The sequence below is a fragment of the Papilio polytes genome, unplaced genomic scaffold (genome assembly GCF_000836215.1).
Source record: "Papilio polytes unplaced genomic scaffold, Ppol_1.0 DF821189.1, whole genome shotgun sequence".
NCBI lineage: Eukaryota > Metazoa > Arthropoda > Insecta > Lepidoptera > Papilionidae > Papilio > Papilio polytes.
Window position 1 is genome coordinate 132,278 of NW_013528015.1, and position 13,624 is coordinate 145,901.

A 13,624-nucleotide genomic window follows, 5' to 3' on the forward strand; every position below is an offset into this window, starting at 1 on the left:
GTACCTAAGGATTTCTAGTTCGGTTTTTTTGATGAAAACAACGATATTACATTTAAATAACCCGGAGCGAATGTCCGTTCTAGTCCATTTTTTAATTGCCCTTGTGAAGGGTGGTCCCTACGTTAGGAGACTTTTTAAAAGAAAATCTACTTACTAACAACTATAACGTCAAAATGGTGTCTTCTTGGTGGATTTACTTTATTTCTGACGATACAAGTATACGAGCCTTGGTCTTCTACTTCCACGTCATTTATCATAAGCACTTGTCCTCTATTTTTATTATCGATGGTAATCCTATTTGTTGAGTTCAGCACCCACTTGTTGTGTTTCATCCAAGTGATATTTGGCGAAGGGCTGGAACATGCAATAATTAAAAAACTGCAATTTCATTCTTTAAAACCAGTGCTAAAACAAATGTATAATCGAGGAGTTTGACGGTGCTCCATCTTCAAATTTTAAACACAACGACCGAAAACAATAATCAATAGAACGCAAGTTTTAAATGTTTCTGAACGAAATAAGGTTATTCAGTAGTACACGGATAATTGCTTTTTAATAATATCCTGTAGTACTTGTAAGCGGCGTATATTTTCTCTTTGCTAGGAACAATGATGGTTTTTTCAAGTGGAACACCGTGTATTTCCGCGATTGTACAGTCGGGGATTTTTAATTCCTATCCTGCATTCTCAATATTTCTTTCTCAATATTTTTATATTATAAGTTGACAAACAAGCAAGCGGCCACCTGAAACCGCCGAAATGGCGAAGCGATGCCCGTAGACGTCCGCAATTGCAGATGCATTGCCTACCTTAAATCAACGAAGGAGTAGCCCATAAAGAGGCTATTTCCCCTTCATATGCGTATCCCCCACCGTCAAATGCACTTGTCCTTCCCATCGCTTCCTCTTAAGAAAAGGATGTAAAGGGAAAGGGACAAAAATTTTCAATATGCCTCAATAGATGTATCACATTAATCCAAACCAATAGATAATAGATTACCTTCCAGAATAAATGCAATATAATTTAATACTTTTTCCAGCTTCAGCGACCATATCCCCACTTATGTACAATTCTTCTAAATATTTACTACCCATTTCATTATCGTCCACCTCTGTTATTAAATGTTCAGCTGCTAACACTGAATTATTATTCACTTTAGAAGTAACAAAACAAACGTATGATATATTTTTGAACGCATCCTCTTTTGTCACATTGAACAACCATAGACCACCATTTAGTACAACTATATGCTCTTTTGTTATATCTGTAAAATTATTAGGATCTTTGGTATCTTTTATTTTCCATTCAAATATCGGATTCGGATTGTATTCTGCTGGACAATCTAGAAGTACTGGTTCTTTATCGATAGCAGTATGGTCCTCTATATATTCAGTTACATCGATATAAGTATCGTATACATTTATCATTGCTGATGTCGCGACTCTTAAGTTCTGTTCGACGAAGCATTGATATCGTCCAACATCTTCTTCAGTTGGATTTAAAATTGTTATCGTACCATTGTCCTTGTTCGACATTATCCTGGGATTGGATTTAACGTTGAGGGTATCTCCGTTCTTTTCCCAGGAGTAACTGGAAAATTATTAAATGGTATTTTTATATCATAAGCCAACGAACCGTTAACTGAATTCACCAGAATAGGGAAGCGACCGCTGGCTGGAGGCAAAAACGCGTTGCTTACCTTTATCGACGGAAGAGGGGAAGCACAAGAAGAGGATTGAATACCTCTCTTACCTCCGTCAAATTTACTTTATCCTTTATTAGAAAAGGGTGGCAATGATATGGGGATTGAATTTCGACCTTCAACACGCACGCATTAGACGAATCGCTTCCACTTCGTAACATTCTGTGTGGTCGTTCTTAATCTCTCATTCGTACAACAGATGTTGCTGGCACACAGCACTGTTAAAACGACGACTTTTAAAATCACTTACGTTAAATGTGGATTTTTTTTCACTGTGGTACATGGCAATGTGATATTTTTCGGAGGAATCTCGATCCACAGTACAGCTGGTGCGGGCACTAGTATCGGGAACAGATTTAGGTCATTTGGTTTACCAGTACTTATGATGTCTGTTTGAAGACCTAAACGTAAATCACTGCTTTAACATTTACAAATGATTAACTACAAATGTCAAAGAATAAAATTCTCTGCTACCCACTAAAAATCGAATATCGTACAGCACTTGCGTAGTTTCGATGAAATTGTATTTCACTAAAATGGATAGGAGATATATATCCTGTACATATGCGTAGATATTAAAGTCTAAAATCAACAATTGGAATGCCATGAGTTAACTCTCCAAGTTAAGAATACTAAAATTATCGTTTTTTTATTTACATAATGGTGTATATTTATGTATTATTAAAACAAAACTTACACAAACTGCAAAAAATTACAAATAAATTAAACGGTTTGAAGAAATTCATTCTGCTTACTTCGAAATAAAAAGCACTTTGTTACATTTTCGCGCGTTTCCTAACCTTAAATAAAATCCGACGAAAAACTTTATTGGACTTGTAACGGTTCACCTAACAACTAGTGATGTTCTTATAAACGCCGTGTATAAAAATTGTATGCAAATTTAATTGCACAAAATAACAGCGTTTTTCTTCGTTTCCTTTAATGCGTTTAGAAAAGCATGGTCACTTGTCAGCACTTATCACTTATTCATTTTGTCTAGATATTGCAGTAGCAAGGATAGGGACAGCATATTTCAAACGACTTTCGCGAGCGATGAGCCATAATGCCAGAAACCCAGTTCATAGTCAAATAATTAATATTTTACAACCAAAATCAGTTTCTATCGATAATGTCGATTTCATATAAGCGCATCCTCGAGGGCATCACTATTTAATTTACCAGACAAAGTTACAAATAGTGCGTTATACAGGTATCGAATGATGTTTATAAACATCTAGAAGTAAAAGTTAACAAGGCATACATTAACATAAAATATTATTACTTAAGCACGTTCGCTTAAGTGTAAACAATAACCATTTTCTTTTACGCTGCGTCACTTTAAAAAACATAGCGCGTTCAATTTATTTCGACCAGTTAAATAAAGATTCAGTTGATTTTTTAACCAATATAAATTATATAGAATTGTACAAAATAATTGAAATATCTTAAGTAGACATCGATTTCAAAATCGATTTTGAATATTGTAATTGTAACATCGATATAATTCACTTCCTTATTTGTTGACAGCAAGAGCAAGATGACATGACAATGACAACGCGTCTAACCTCAAAATATTAATAAAATAATAACATTAGGGAATAAAATAAATAAATAAGGATGTTGCTTCTATATTTATTAGGCGTCTTGTCATATATAGTACAAGCGATATTTATAACTTTGGCTGTTGGTGAGTACATATGAAGATGTGGATACTACGAAAAATAATGTTTTTACACTTTTAAAACTTTGTGTTTTATTTTAGCGGCTGGACTTTATTATTTAGCTGAATTAATAGAGGAATATTCAGTGACAGCAAAATACGTGATATCTTGGTTAATTTTTGTAAGTTTCCAATGTTATGTTGCTAAATTTACATTCGAAAAGTGTTCAATACTGATCGTATTTTTTTACTTATCAGGGTACAGCGGCTATTCATATTGGTTTAATGATATTCGAAGATTTACCTCTGTATTTAAATATCCTGGGTTTGCTGCAGCAATTTATTCATTGGATGATGATACGAGATTTCCCTGTGATCAAAATGACGAGTGTCAGTTTATTAGCTTCTGTGGTTAATTTGATTTTACACCATTACTTGGCGTTTAAGTTTTTTGGCACTGCATATATTGCTTTCTCAGAGGTAAGGGTCAAAGTACTTTTGTATTAATTAGTTCTACAGTAGTTTAAGAGATTTCATCTTTATTAGGAATTCACTAATAAGATAAAAATTTATTATTTAATAAAACTAGCTAGACAATAATATTATGTACTTCAAATACTTTCGACTTTCAACCTACTCTAATGCCTACTTCACACTAAGCTAGTAAATTAGTTGAATAACAGGTTATTTAGTAACTATTTGACTCAAGAATAAAAATGTATTGACATATTACTAGCCTAATGTAAACTAGGCATAAGGTGTTTAGGCCTTAGACAACCATGGTGCCTCAGTGTGGTTGGTTGTCACACATCTTTGAATTTCTTCTCAGATGTTTGTGGGAACGGAAATTTAAAAGCAAAGTATACTTGGGGACTGAACCAGTAAAATTAAAAGACCAATGTCCTTCAGTATTCTACCTTTTTCATATAAGGGAAGAATGGAAAGTAGTGCAATTAGCATAGTATGGGATACATGTAGGCAAAATATTCTTTTTCTATGTTTCCCATACTCTGTTCATTATATATAGCAAGGCATCTAATGCAGATGTCTATGTAAAGTGGTCACTTCAATAATTTAGCGGTTGCCAGGTTTTGTCAACTTTTACATTTGCACCTTTTGTTTTTCAGGTGTTAGGATATTTCACAATATGTTTGTGGCTGGTTCCACTGACATTGTTTGTGTCTCTGACTGCCAATGATTATGTACTACCAACACGAGGAGAGAAGCAACCATTACTAGGTAAATATTGTTATTATTAACTCTGTCTGCACCAAATAAAAAATAATAAGTAAACCTATGTGTTCTTCCAGACTATGTTCTACAACTATGCCAAATTTAATTGAGATCCTTTCAGCAGCTTAGGCTACAAATTTCCATCCATTCATCCATTTACCCAAACATTCACTTTGATAATATTGGTAAGATACATAGACAATTGTTTAGAAATGACAGCTTTTGTTTTCTTCATACTTAAACACACCTTTTGATGTTAATGACAATTAAGTAACACTTTAATTAGTACAAAAAATCTTCATGGTCTTAATTCAAAAAGCTCCTGATCGAATGTTGGCGAAATGGGTCACTTAAGTTTGTCACACTATAAATATCTGCAAGGAACATTACTTTCTCATTGGTATAGTAATGTTAATATTTTTCCAAGTTAAAAATAACTTTTTTTTTTAATTCCAGGTGATAACAATGTTGTGACAGATTATCTGTCGCGTAAAGCGAACACATACAGTCTGCTGTCATTTTTCAGTTACGCGAAAGATTCAATACTTCCGCAAAGAAGTAAAAAGGCATTTTGAAATTAGTTCAATTGTGTTTATAAAAGTTTACATTTTCTGTGCCACTGACTCGCTTTACGAGTTTACGTAAAACGGCACTGGACGTGTTGAATGTCAAATTTGACATTGACAGATGACATTTCGAAGTGAAGCTGTCAAATAAAAGGCAAAGGTTAATATCATACAGCCAAAGTTTACATAACATTATTATATTGTTTAAATGGGTATTTAATTAGTTTTTTTTAGGCGATTTAGATTTTGTAGATTTTTCAATTTAGAATGGCTAGAAATTTAAATAGTCTGAGCTATAGTTTGCAATAATCCCGTTTTAAAAAAAAATTGGACAATATGAAATTTCATAGACTGTATATTAACTTTAACAAGTCTTTGTTTTTTCTATGAAAAGAGAATTAAGATATGTTTACATAATTGGCACTCGGAAATATGACTTTAGTTTCTACACTTCCTTGCCTCGTAGGTTTTTAAATACTCTTATTTATTTATGTAACATAAAATAGATTGTTTTGTAAGAATTTAAGAAAAGACGTTTAAATAATTTTGTAAATATTATGTATTATTTATTTGTTTTTGTATGCTTTGTGATAACGAAATAAATAATTAAAAAAAAATGTTTTGATGATTTTTTTTAAATTATGACTTAGCTACAAAGCGGGCATCTTGAAATAGTGATGTGACCACTGCCCATTCGCATTTACGTTACCTTCTGTCTACGGACACATTTCCCCTCATGCGTCCTGCACCAAAATCCATTTTCCCGTCCTATCACTTAGAGGGTGAGAAGAGAATGGGAATTAGAATTAGAGAATACGCAGAATGTATTCGAAGAAGATGTCTGCTCTACCACTATTAAATAACCATGAAAAGGCATGACTTGAAGATAATTTTTAAAGAAAATGTTAACCATAGTAAAAGAAACTTTTATACATAACTATTTTATTGTTTAATCTTTAAGATTTGAAGTACTTTTATTTAACAAGTAATAAATATTAAGTGGCTGAAATATTGTTAATTCTATTTTAACGAAGACGTCAACCATAGATTGTAGGTTTTAAAACTACGATCTTCGACTCTATCCATAGAGGTAGATTATAATCTATGAACATAATGTTTTGTAGGTTACTATTATTTATAGCTAAGTATTTTATTTTAAAATTACACCTATTAAAAAAGTGGCGTTATTTTTTAGGTCTATTTTTCACAATAGAGTGATGAACTCTCAAATGTAATTTCAAGCTTGTACTCTGCACAAACGCTTTCCCACATTCAGAACAAACATATCTTTTATCATTCGTATGTGTTCTTCTATGATAATCTAACGTCTTTTTTCTTTGGAAACATTTCTTGCAGAATTCACATTCGAATGGCCTTAAATCGTTATGTATCGACATGTGTATTTGCAAAGAATCTTTATCGAAAGATTTGTAACCACATGTATCGCAGGTGAACCTTTTCTCTTTTAGATGAACCCTTAAATTGTGTCTACTTAGTGTACTTCTAGTCAAAAATACTAGCGGGCACAACTTGCAGGCGAATTGCGAACTTTTCTCGCCATGTTCTAGCGCTAGATGGCGCTTTTTCATATATCTACTACTGAGCACTTCTGGGCACTTCGGACATTTTAAATAAAACGTTTTGTGGACTGTAATCGCGTGTTTGTCCATTGAATGCCTTGAACGAAATGTTTCCCCACATTTAATACATTTAGTACTGTTTTCGCCCATATGAACATTTTTTACATGATTTGTTAAATTCAGTTTCGTTACGAAAGCTAGACTGCAGTACTCACAAACGTGTTTGTTATTATCATAATTGTGATAGTTGTGAAAATGATTTAAAAGCGGTTTGAAGAAAACAAATTTTGCACCACAGATAATACATGTCATGCCATCATCGGATAAATTGAACGTAGAGAAAAATTGTGTCACATCACTATCGTATTTAACGTCATGAGCATAGACAACGTGGTCTAAGAATTCTTGAAAACTTTTTATAGTCTTTGGACATTTTGTACAAGCTATTTCCGATATATCTAATTTAACTTTCACTTTTTTAAGTAAGCTTTTTAACGTGTTATCGCTTATAACACCCGAATGCTCTTCCTTAGTATGACGTTTGAGTTTCTCGCATTCCAAGAAATGATCCCCACAGTAGAAACACGAATATTTATTATATGACCATCTAAATGGAATTATTGTAGAATGTTCTCGAATTAATTTAATCAATTTGACCAATTTTTCGGTCACTCTTTTTTTTCTTGATGTTCTTGTTTTTATTATATCTCTTTCTATTGGCATTGAAATTTCTTCTGTAATGAAACAAATTTTCTAGGTTATTATTCTATTAATTTACAAATTGTAATTTTAACTACGAGTGTGCTTAAATTATGATAATGTATTTCTTCTTAATAACAGTAAGTCAAAAAACGTAATTTAAACAAAATCTATTTCCGTTATGAACATTAATTTGAAATATTTATAAAAAAAATCATCGGATAAACTGAACGAAGAGAAACAAATTATCTTGGTTATAACTTTTTTTTATTGTAAAAACTGTAACTTTAAATCTATTGAAACGATAAGATATTGTATTATAAGTTTCGTTTTAAACCAAATTTTTCAATAGCAATCTAACATAGATGACGGATTTTTTTTCTAACGTTTAGGTTAGAATCTTAAAAATAATTTAATATTGCTTTAGCTAAAGATTAATTACATAATACATAAGAATTGCGTTAGTTGAGCGTCCAAATACCTTTGTTTATTCCTAAATAAATAAATACTCAGATTTTTTATAAAATGTTTGCATTTGCAAAAAAAAACTAAATCTTTTTCTGTGCTGAACTTAAATTGCTGTTATAAATATATGTGAAATTATTTAGATTTCATAATTATTATAGCAAGGTCGGGCTAGCAGGACACGTTATAAGTTAGGCCTAATTTTTTTTTAAATGCCGTTTTTTATTTTCTATCCCTCACTATAGAATGATGTACTCTTAAATGTATTTTCAAACTAGTACTCTGAACAAACGCTTTCCCACATTCAGAACATACGTATCTTTTATCATTTGTGTGAATTCTTCTGTGAAACTCTAGAGTCTTCTTTCTTTGGAAACTCTTCTTGCAGAATTCACATTCGAATGGCCTTGAATCGTCATGTTTCACCATATGACGTTGCAAATTTTCTTTGTCAAATGATTTATAACCACAAATTTCACAAGTAAATGATTTCTCTTGTACGTGAACTCTTAAATTGTGTGTTACTAACGCGCTTTTAGCCAAATATACTCTTGGACATAATTCGCAAGCGAATTGAGAACTTTTTTCATCATGAACGAGAGCTAGATGGCGTTTTTTCAAATACCTACTACCCAAAACTTCTGGGCACTTCGGACATTTCAATCTGTCAGTTTTATGCTCTTTCATAGAATGTTGGTTCAAAGCGTAATTACTAGTAAATGATTTTCCACATTTCTCACATTTTCTACCATTGTAGCTACCGTGTACATTTTTCATGTGGCTTTGAACATTCACTTTGGCTATGAAACTCTGTCCGCAAATCTCGCATAAGAATTTATTTGCTATTTTATTATGATGTTTGTGTACATGAGTTAAAAGTGGTCCGAAAAAACGAAATTGTAACCCACAATCGATACATCCCATTGCGTCATCAGATAATTTAAAGCAAAAGAAATGTTTCGTCACACTTTTATCGTACGTTATATCATGAACTTTGGTCGCGTGTTCTAAAAAATCATCAAAATTGTCTATTACTTTTGGACATTTTTTGCAAGCGATTTCCGACACATCTAATTTGACTCGAGCATTTTTTAACAAGCTTCTTAATACGTTATAGCTGTTTAATTCCGCATGTTCTTCTTTAGTGTGTTCTTTTAGTTGTTTACTGTCGACAAAGTCGTAACAGCAGTAAAAGCACATATATTTATTTGAATACCATCTAAAGGGCATTATTGTGGAGTTTTCTAGAATTATCACGAGCAGTTTGGCCATCTCGTCCTTTTTTATTCTCGTCTCCAGTCGATCGTCAAGCTTTGACAAGTACATAAGTTCTGTAATAAAACAAATTTTCTATTTATTTCTTCTTCTATACTTTTAGTGTTTCTTTATATTTATTTTACAATACAAGTTTTATTTTCTTAAATTAGATTATCTAAACTATAATTAAGAGGATAAACCTATATTAATTATTTCTATTTTATTTGCTTTTAGTACATTTCCAACAAAAATAGATGTAATTTCCACCATTTGTGAGATTTTCAGGTTTAAAAAAATAAACCAGTAAAAATTTTTTTCGTTATTTATTGTAGTTTTAACATAAAAACCTTTAATGCGCAATTCTTATATGAAATAGTCTATAATTCACAATTAGTACTGATATAAACAGTAACAGAACATATATCTTTATCTACTTAAGGCCGGTTTCCCAGTTATGTTTAGCATTCGTTAGTGTTTCGATAAATTCATGATATGAGTTTCCGAACCACTCCCTTAAAACGCCAAATTAATATAATAAATCGCTAGGTAATAACAAAATAAGTAAATACTTCAGAAACCCAGCATTAAGTCCCGTTTATCATCATCCATTTGCCCTTATCCCTTATAGAGGGTCGGCACAGTATGTGCTGCTCCATACATCTCTATCAGCCTTTTTCACACAATCCATCCATACTTCGGTCTTCCTCTTTCTTTGTAGTCATCTACATTCATTCTTAACACTATCCGGTTAATTTAGAATGTTTTTGTTTATTAAAAAAAATACACTGAATTGCGTTTCCGAAACACTTAACTTGAGTTTTACTCCCTTGAAACTTAGCTCAATCTAATAGTAATGGATCTCTAGGTAATGACAAATAAGTATAAACCTCAGAAACCCAGCATTAATAAATTCCCGTTTGTATTTAATTTTTTTTTGTTAATTATAAAAACATTGAATTATTAATAAATTTATGGAAATTGAGATTCTTCTTGGTGAATAGAAAAAAAATGTCGCTTCATAGATTTTTTTGTCTTGAACATTTTTTCGCAACCGGTGCATTTGATATTTCTGACAGTACTATGTGTTGCCATGTGCATTTCTAGAGCGTATTCACCAAACGACTTCCAACCACAGACATGACATTCGGCATTTTTTTCTTTCAAATGTGTTTGTCTCACATGCCTTAACATCGAACTTTTAAAAACAAAAGTTTTCGAACAAAATTCGCATGAAAAATGTTCACGACTTCCGTGCACCATCACCATATGGGTGGTGAGTTTATAATTTGTTGGCAATAGAAGACTACATATCCTACATTTGTATCTTTTACCGTGAAATTTCTCCATATGCGTTCTCAATCTTGTAAAAGGTAAAAAAAGACTGCATTTCGAACATTTTACGCCATTCTTGTGTTGAGATTTGATATGATTTTGTAGATAATTAAAAGTAGTGTAACTCTGACCACAGATATCACAAAGATTTTCTGCCTGTGGATGTTCTTTGCTAGTATGAATAAATATCTGGCTGAATGTAGAAAAGCCTTTGTCACATTTCAAACAAAAAATAAAATTGTCATCAAATGCATAACCGTCGATACAATTAACACGCGAGTTATAATCGATTTTATGCTTATCGATTAAATGGTCAATTAATTTATGCACTTCACTAAAATTTTCTAAGCATAGTGTACATTTCATATCCGTGACGTCAACATTGACCGTAGACAAAAAATAATTATTTACAGCGACGTTTATTTCTTTTTTAATGTCGTGTTTTGTTTGATGTGATTTCCATTCTTTAGGTGTTTCAAAAACCATTTCACAGAAGAAACATCTAAAATACTCTCGTAGCCACCTAAATGGTACTAGCGTTGAATTTAATAGCAATTCTTTAACGTTATTTTTCATGATTTTTCTTTTTTCCGCTGTCCTATAGCTTTGTTGTTTTTGTACAGATTGCAGCCATTCTTTATGTCTGTCATTGATTTTTGATACGTTTTCTCTAGTTTCCTTTTCCTCTGTATGGCCTGAAATTAAAATTTCTTCTTAAAAATGATTCCAATCTGTTTACATCAAAGACCTTTTTTTAGTCCTATTTGGCGGAACTTTTTTTTATATTTTCTTATTAATTGACCGACTTCCCAAAAGAAGGAGGTACTCAATTCGTCGATATGTTTTTTTTTACTACTTATTTGGTACTATCTACACAATGGAAATATAAAATGTATAGATGTATGTTATGTGGTAGTTCTTTTTTTAAGTAAAACTAACTGTTATGTAGAATGTACGCAAATCGTACCATATTTTACATATCTTTTTTTTAAATAAGAAGCCCTATACTTACATCACGGTTTAGGATATGTATTTTAACGCTTTTAAACTTGGTGGGTGAATTAATTGTAAAAAATCGTCAAAAGAGACAAAAACTACAAGCCAATAACAGCAAAGAAGCAAGGTTGCCATGGTAACTCATAAACAATACTCGGCCAACGGCAAGTCCCTTCGTTGGAATGGAAAGTTTTATGGTACGGAAACCATAAAATAACGTTTTACGAGTATAATGTGAATGAAGCACAGGAACAGCAAGTAAAAATAATTAGTAAAAACTTTTTTTATTTCAAATATCTAGGCCATTATGTAATTTAATATTACTATTTACTAGATTTCTCCCGCGACGCCGTCCGCGTGGAATTAAATAAAAACTAAAGTGAGTAAGCCTATGTGTTCTTCCAGACTACCCTCTACGTCTGTACCAAATTTTATCGAAATCCGTTCAGCCGACTACAAACTCAAACAAACATCCATCTAAACTTTCGCATTTATATACGCCTTGTTGTTTAAAAATATTATTTCTAGTTGTCCTAACCATATAACCTATATGCAAATAATACGTTGTCTTGCCGCAAATTTGACTACGGCGTAAATGACCTTACATAATTTATTTAAACTTATGCTCACCGGGTCAATTAAATTGTCATTTCACTGCCCTGTATAAGTATTCTCATACGCTGCTGTTTTATGCAATCTTGCATAATGTGCTCGCATTATTTTTTTAGTCGTAAATGCTTTATCACAGGAATCGCATTTGAAATTCTTTTCTCCACTATGTTTGTACATATGGTTCTTCAATCTATTACTATCATATGCTTTCCATCCACAAACACCACACACGTGATTCCTAACCTTCAAATGCGTATCACGTAAATGAGACATCATCATACTACGAAAAACAAAAGTTTTCGGGCAATGTAAACACTTCACTTCTTTCCTATTCTGATGTTCTACCGCCATATGAATATATCGTTTGTAATGACTCTGAAAATTCTGTGAACAAACGAGGCATTTGTAATTCTTGTCCACATCATGCTGCTTTCTTTGATGCGTCCTTAATTTCCATCTCGTGTCGAACTTAACACCGCATTCTGGACACAGAACACCATTATTTTCATGCACCGATCTGACATGAACTCTCAAAAGGCTCGCGTCTTTGAAATTCTGTCCGCAGACTTCACAAAGTATCGCTGAAATCCCTTTATGTTCTTTATTCGTATGATTTAATAGCGGTCCGAATGTATAAAAAGATGCACCACATACAAGGCAATTTATAGCAAAACTATCCAGTTTGAACGCGACCATACAAACACCGATATCTTTATTATAGACGACTCCGTGTTTTTCAACAAGATGATCTATCAAATCGTATAGATCATCTATTTTTTCCGGGCACAATTTACAAGAAATATCCGCTATATCTATATAAACAACTTGTTCCCAATAATTATTCATTGCTTGCTCTTTGATATCATCACCGACATGTGTTTCTTGATGATTTTTTAATTCCGCCGAATCTTGAAATATCTCATAACAGTAAAAACATCTGTAGGAGCTTTTTAACCATCTGAAAGGCATTACTGTCGATTTTAAAAGTATTTGTAGAACATTATTTCTCATAGTTTTCAATCTACCCTTCGTTGTAATTACTTTCTGATCAGTAGTGTTTGAGTCTTCGGACACAGCGGTTGTCTCTGTCGTTTTCTGACCACCTCTTGGTTCTCCTGTAAGGAAAACGTATTTTGTTTTATTTATAAACAATATTTAAAGGTGGTCAGATCGTTACGAGACAGTTAATTTCTTCAAATAGTCATAAACGTATATAAAAATCTTGAAAATAGATAGTATTATTTTACTCTTGAATTAAATTTTTCGTCGTTTTTGTACTCCGGATTAGATCTATACTAATATTATAAGTAGGAAAGATTTATATTTTTGTATGTCTTGAAATAACTTAATTGGGCCGATTTTAAATTCTTTCACCATTAGAAAGGTAATTTATCTGTGAGTAACATAGGCTATATTTTTTTTTCACGCCGACGTAGTCGCGGGCAAGAGCTAGGTTTATAATTCTATGGACGAATACATGTGACCTTTCTCCTGTAATTAAGTTATAGGAATAATTGCCAAAT

At 32.3% G+C, this 13,624-nt stretch overlaps 2 protein-coding genes and 1 long non-coding RNA gene across 9 annotated transcripts in view; 1 reads left to right on the plus strand and 2 right to left on the minus strand.

Moving 5' to 3' along the window:
* Window positions 1–13,624, minus strand: part of LOC106109548 (gastrula zinc finger protein XlCGF26.1-like) — a 30,120-nt gene that overhangs the window by 524 nt on the left and 15,972 nt on the right. The window contains exons 5-7 of one of the 7 annotated variants that reach the window (XM_013291090.1): window positions 1,952–2,102; window positions 999–1,589; window positions 155–354 (exon numbers count right to left, since the gene is read on the minus strand). In XM_013291090.1, coding sequence (XP_013146544.1) covers window positions 155–354; window positions 999–1,589; window positions 1,952–2,102 — 942 coding nt within the window. Of the gene's footprint in view, window positions 1–154; window positions 355–998; window positions 1,590–1,951; window positions 2,103–6,148; window positions 7,475–8,042; window positions 9,236–9,871; window positions 11,189–12,119; window positions 13,217–13,624 lie in introns of those variants that run through there. The other 6 variants (XM_013291100.1, XM_013291098.1, XM_013291097.1 and 3 more) reach the window with 6 other exon arrangements.
* Window positions 3,213–5,690, plus strand: LOC106109549 (protein TEX261). Its single transcript, XM_013291101.1, has 5 exons — window positions 3,213–3,388; window positions 3,464–3,543; window positions 3,620–3,841; window positions 4,489–4,600; window positions 5,051–5,690. The coding sequence occupies exons 1-5, from the start codon at window positions 3,319–3,321 to the stop codon at window positions 5,167–5,169; spliced, it is 603 nt and encodes a 200-aa protein (XP_013146555.1). The 5' UTR covers window positions 3,213–3,318; the 3' UTR covers window positions 5,170–5,690.
* Window positions 3,620–5,044, minus strand: LOC106109551. The gene is made up of 2 exons (XR_001226016.1): window positions 4,842–5,044; window positions 3,620–3,731 (listed from the first exon to the last, which is right to left on the minus strand). It is a non-coding gene; the product is annotated as an uncharacterized LOC106109551 (long non-coding RNA).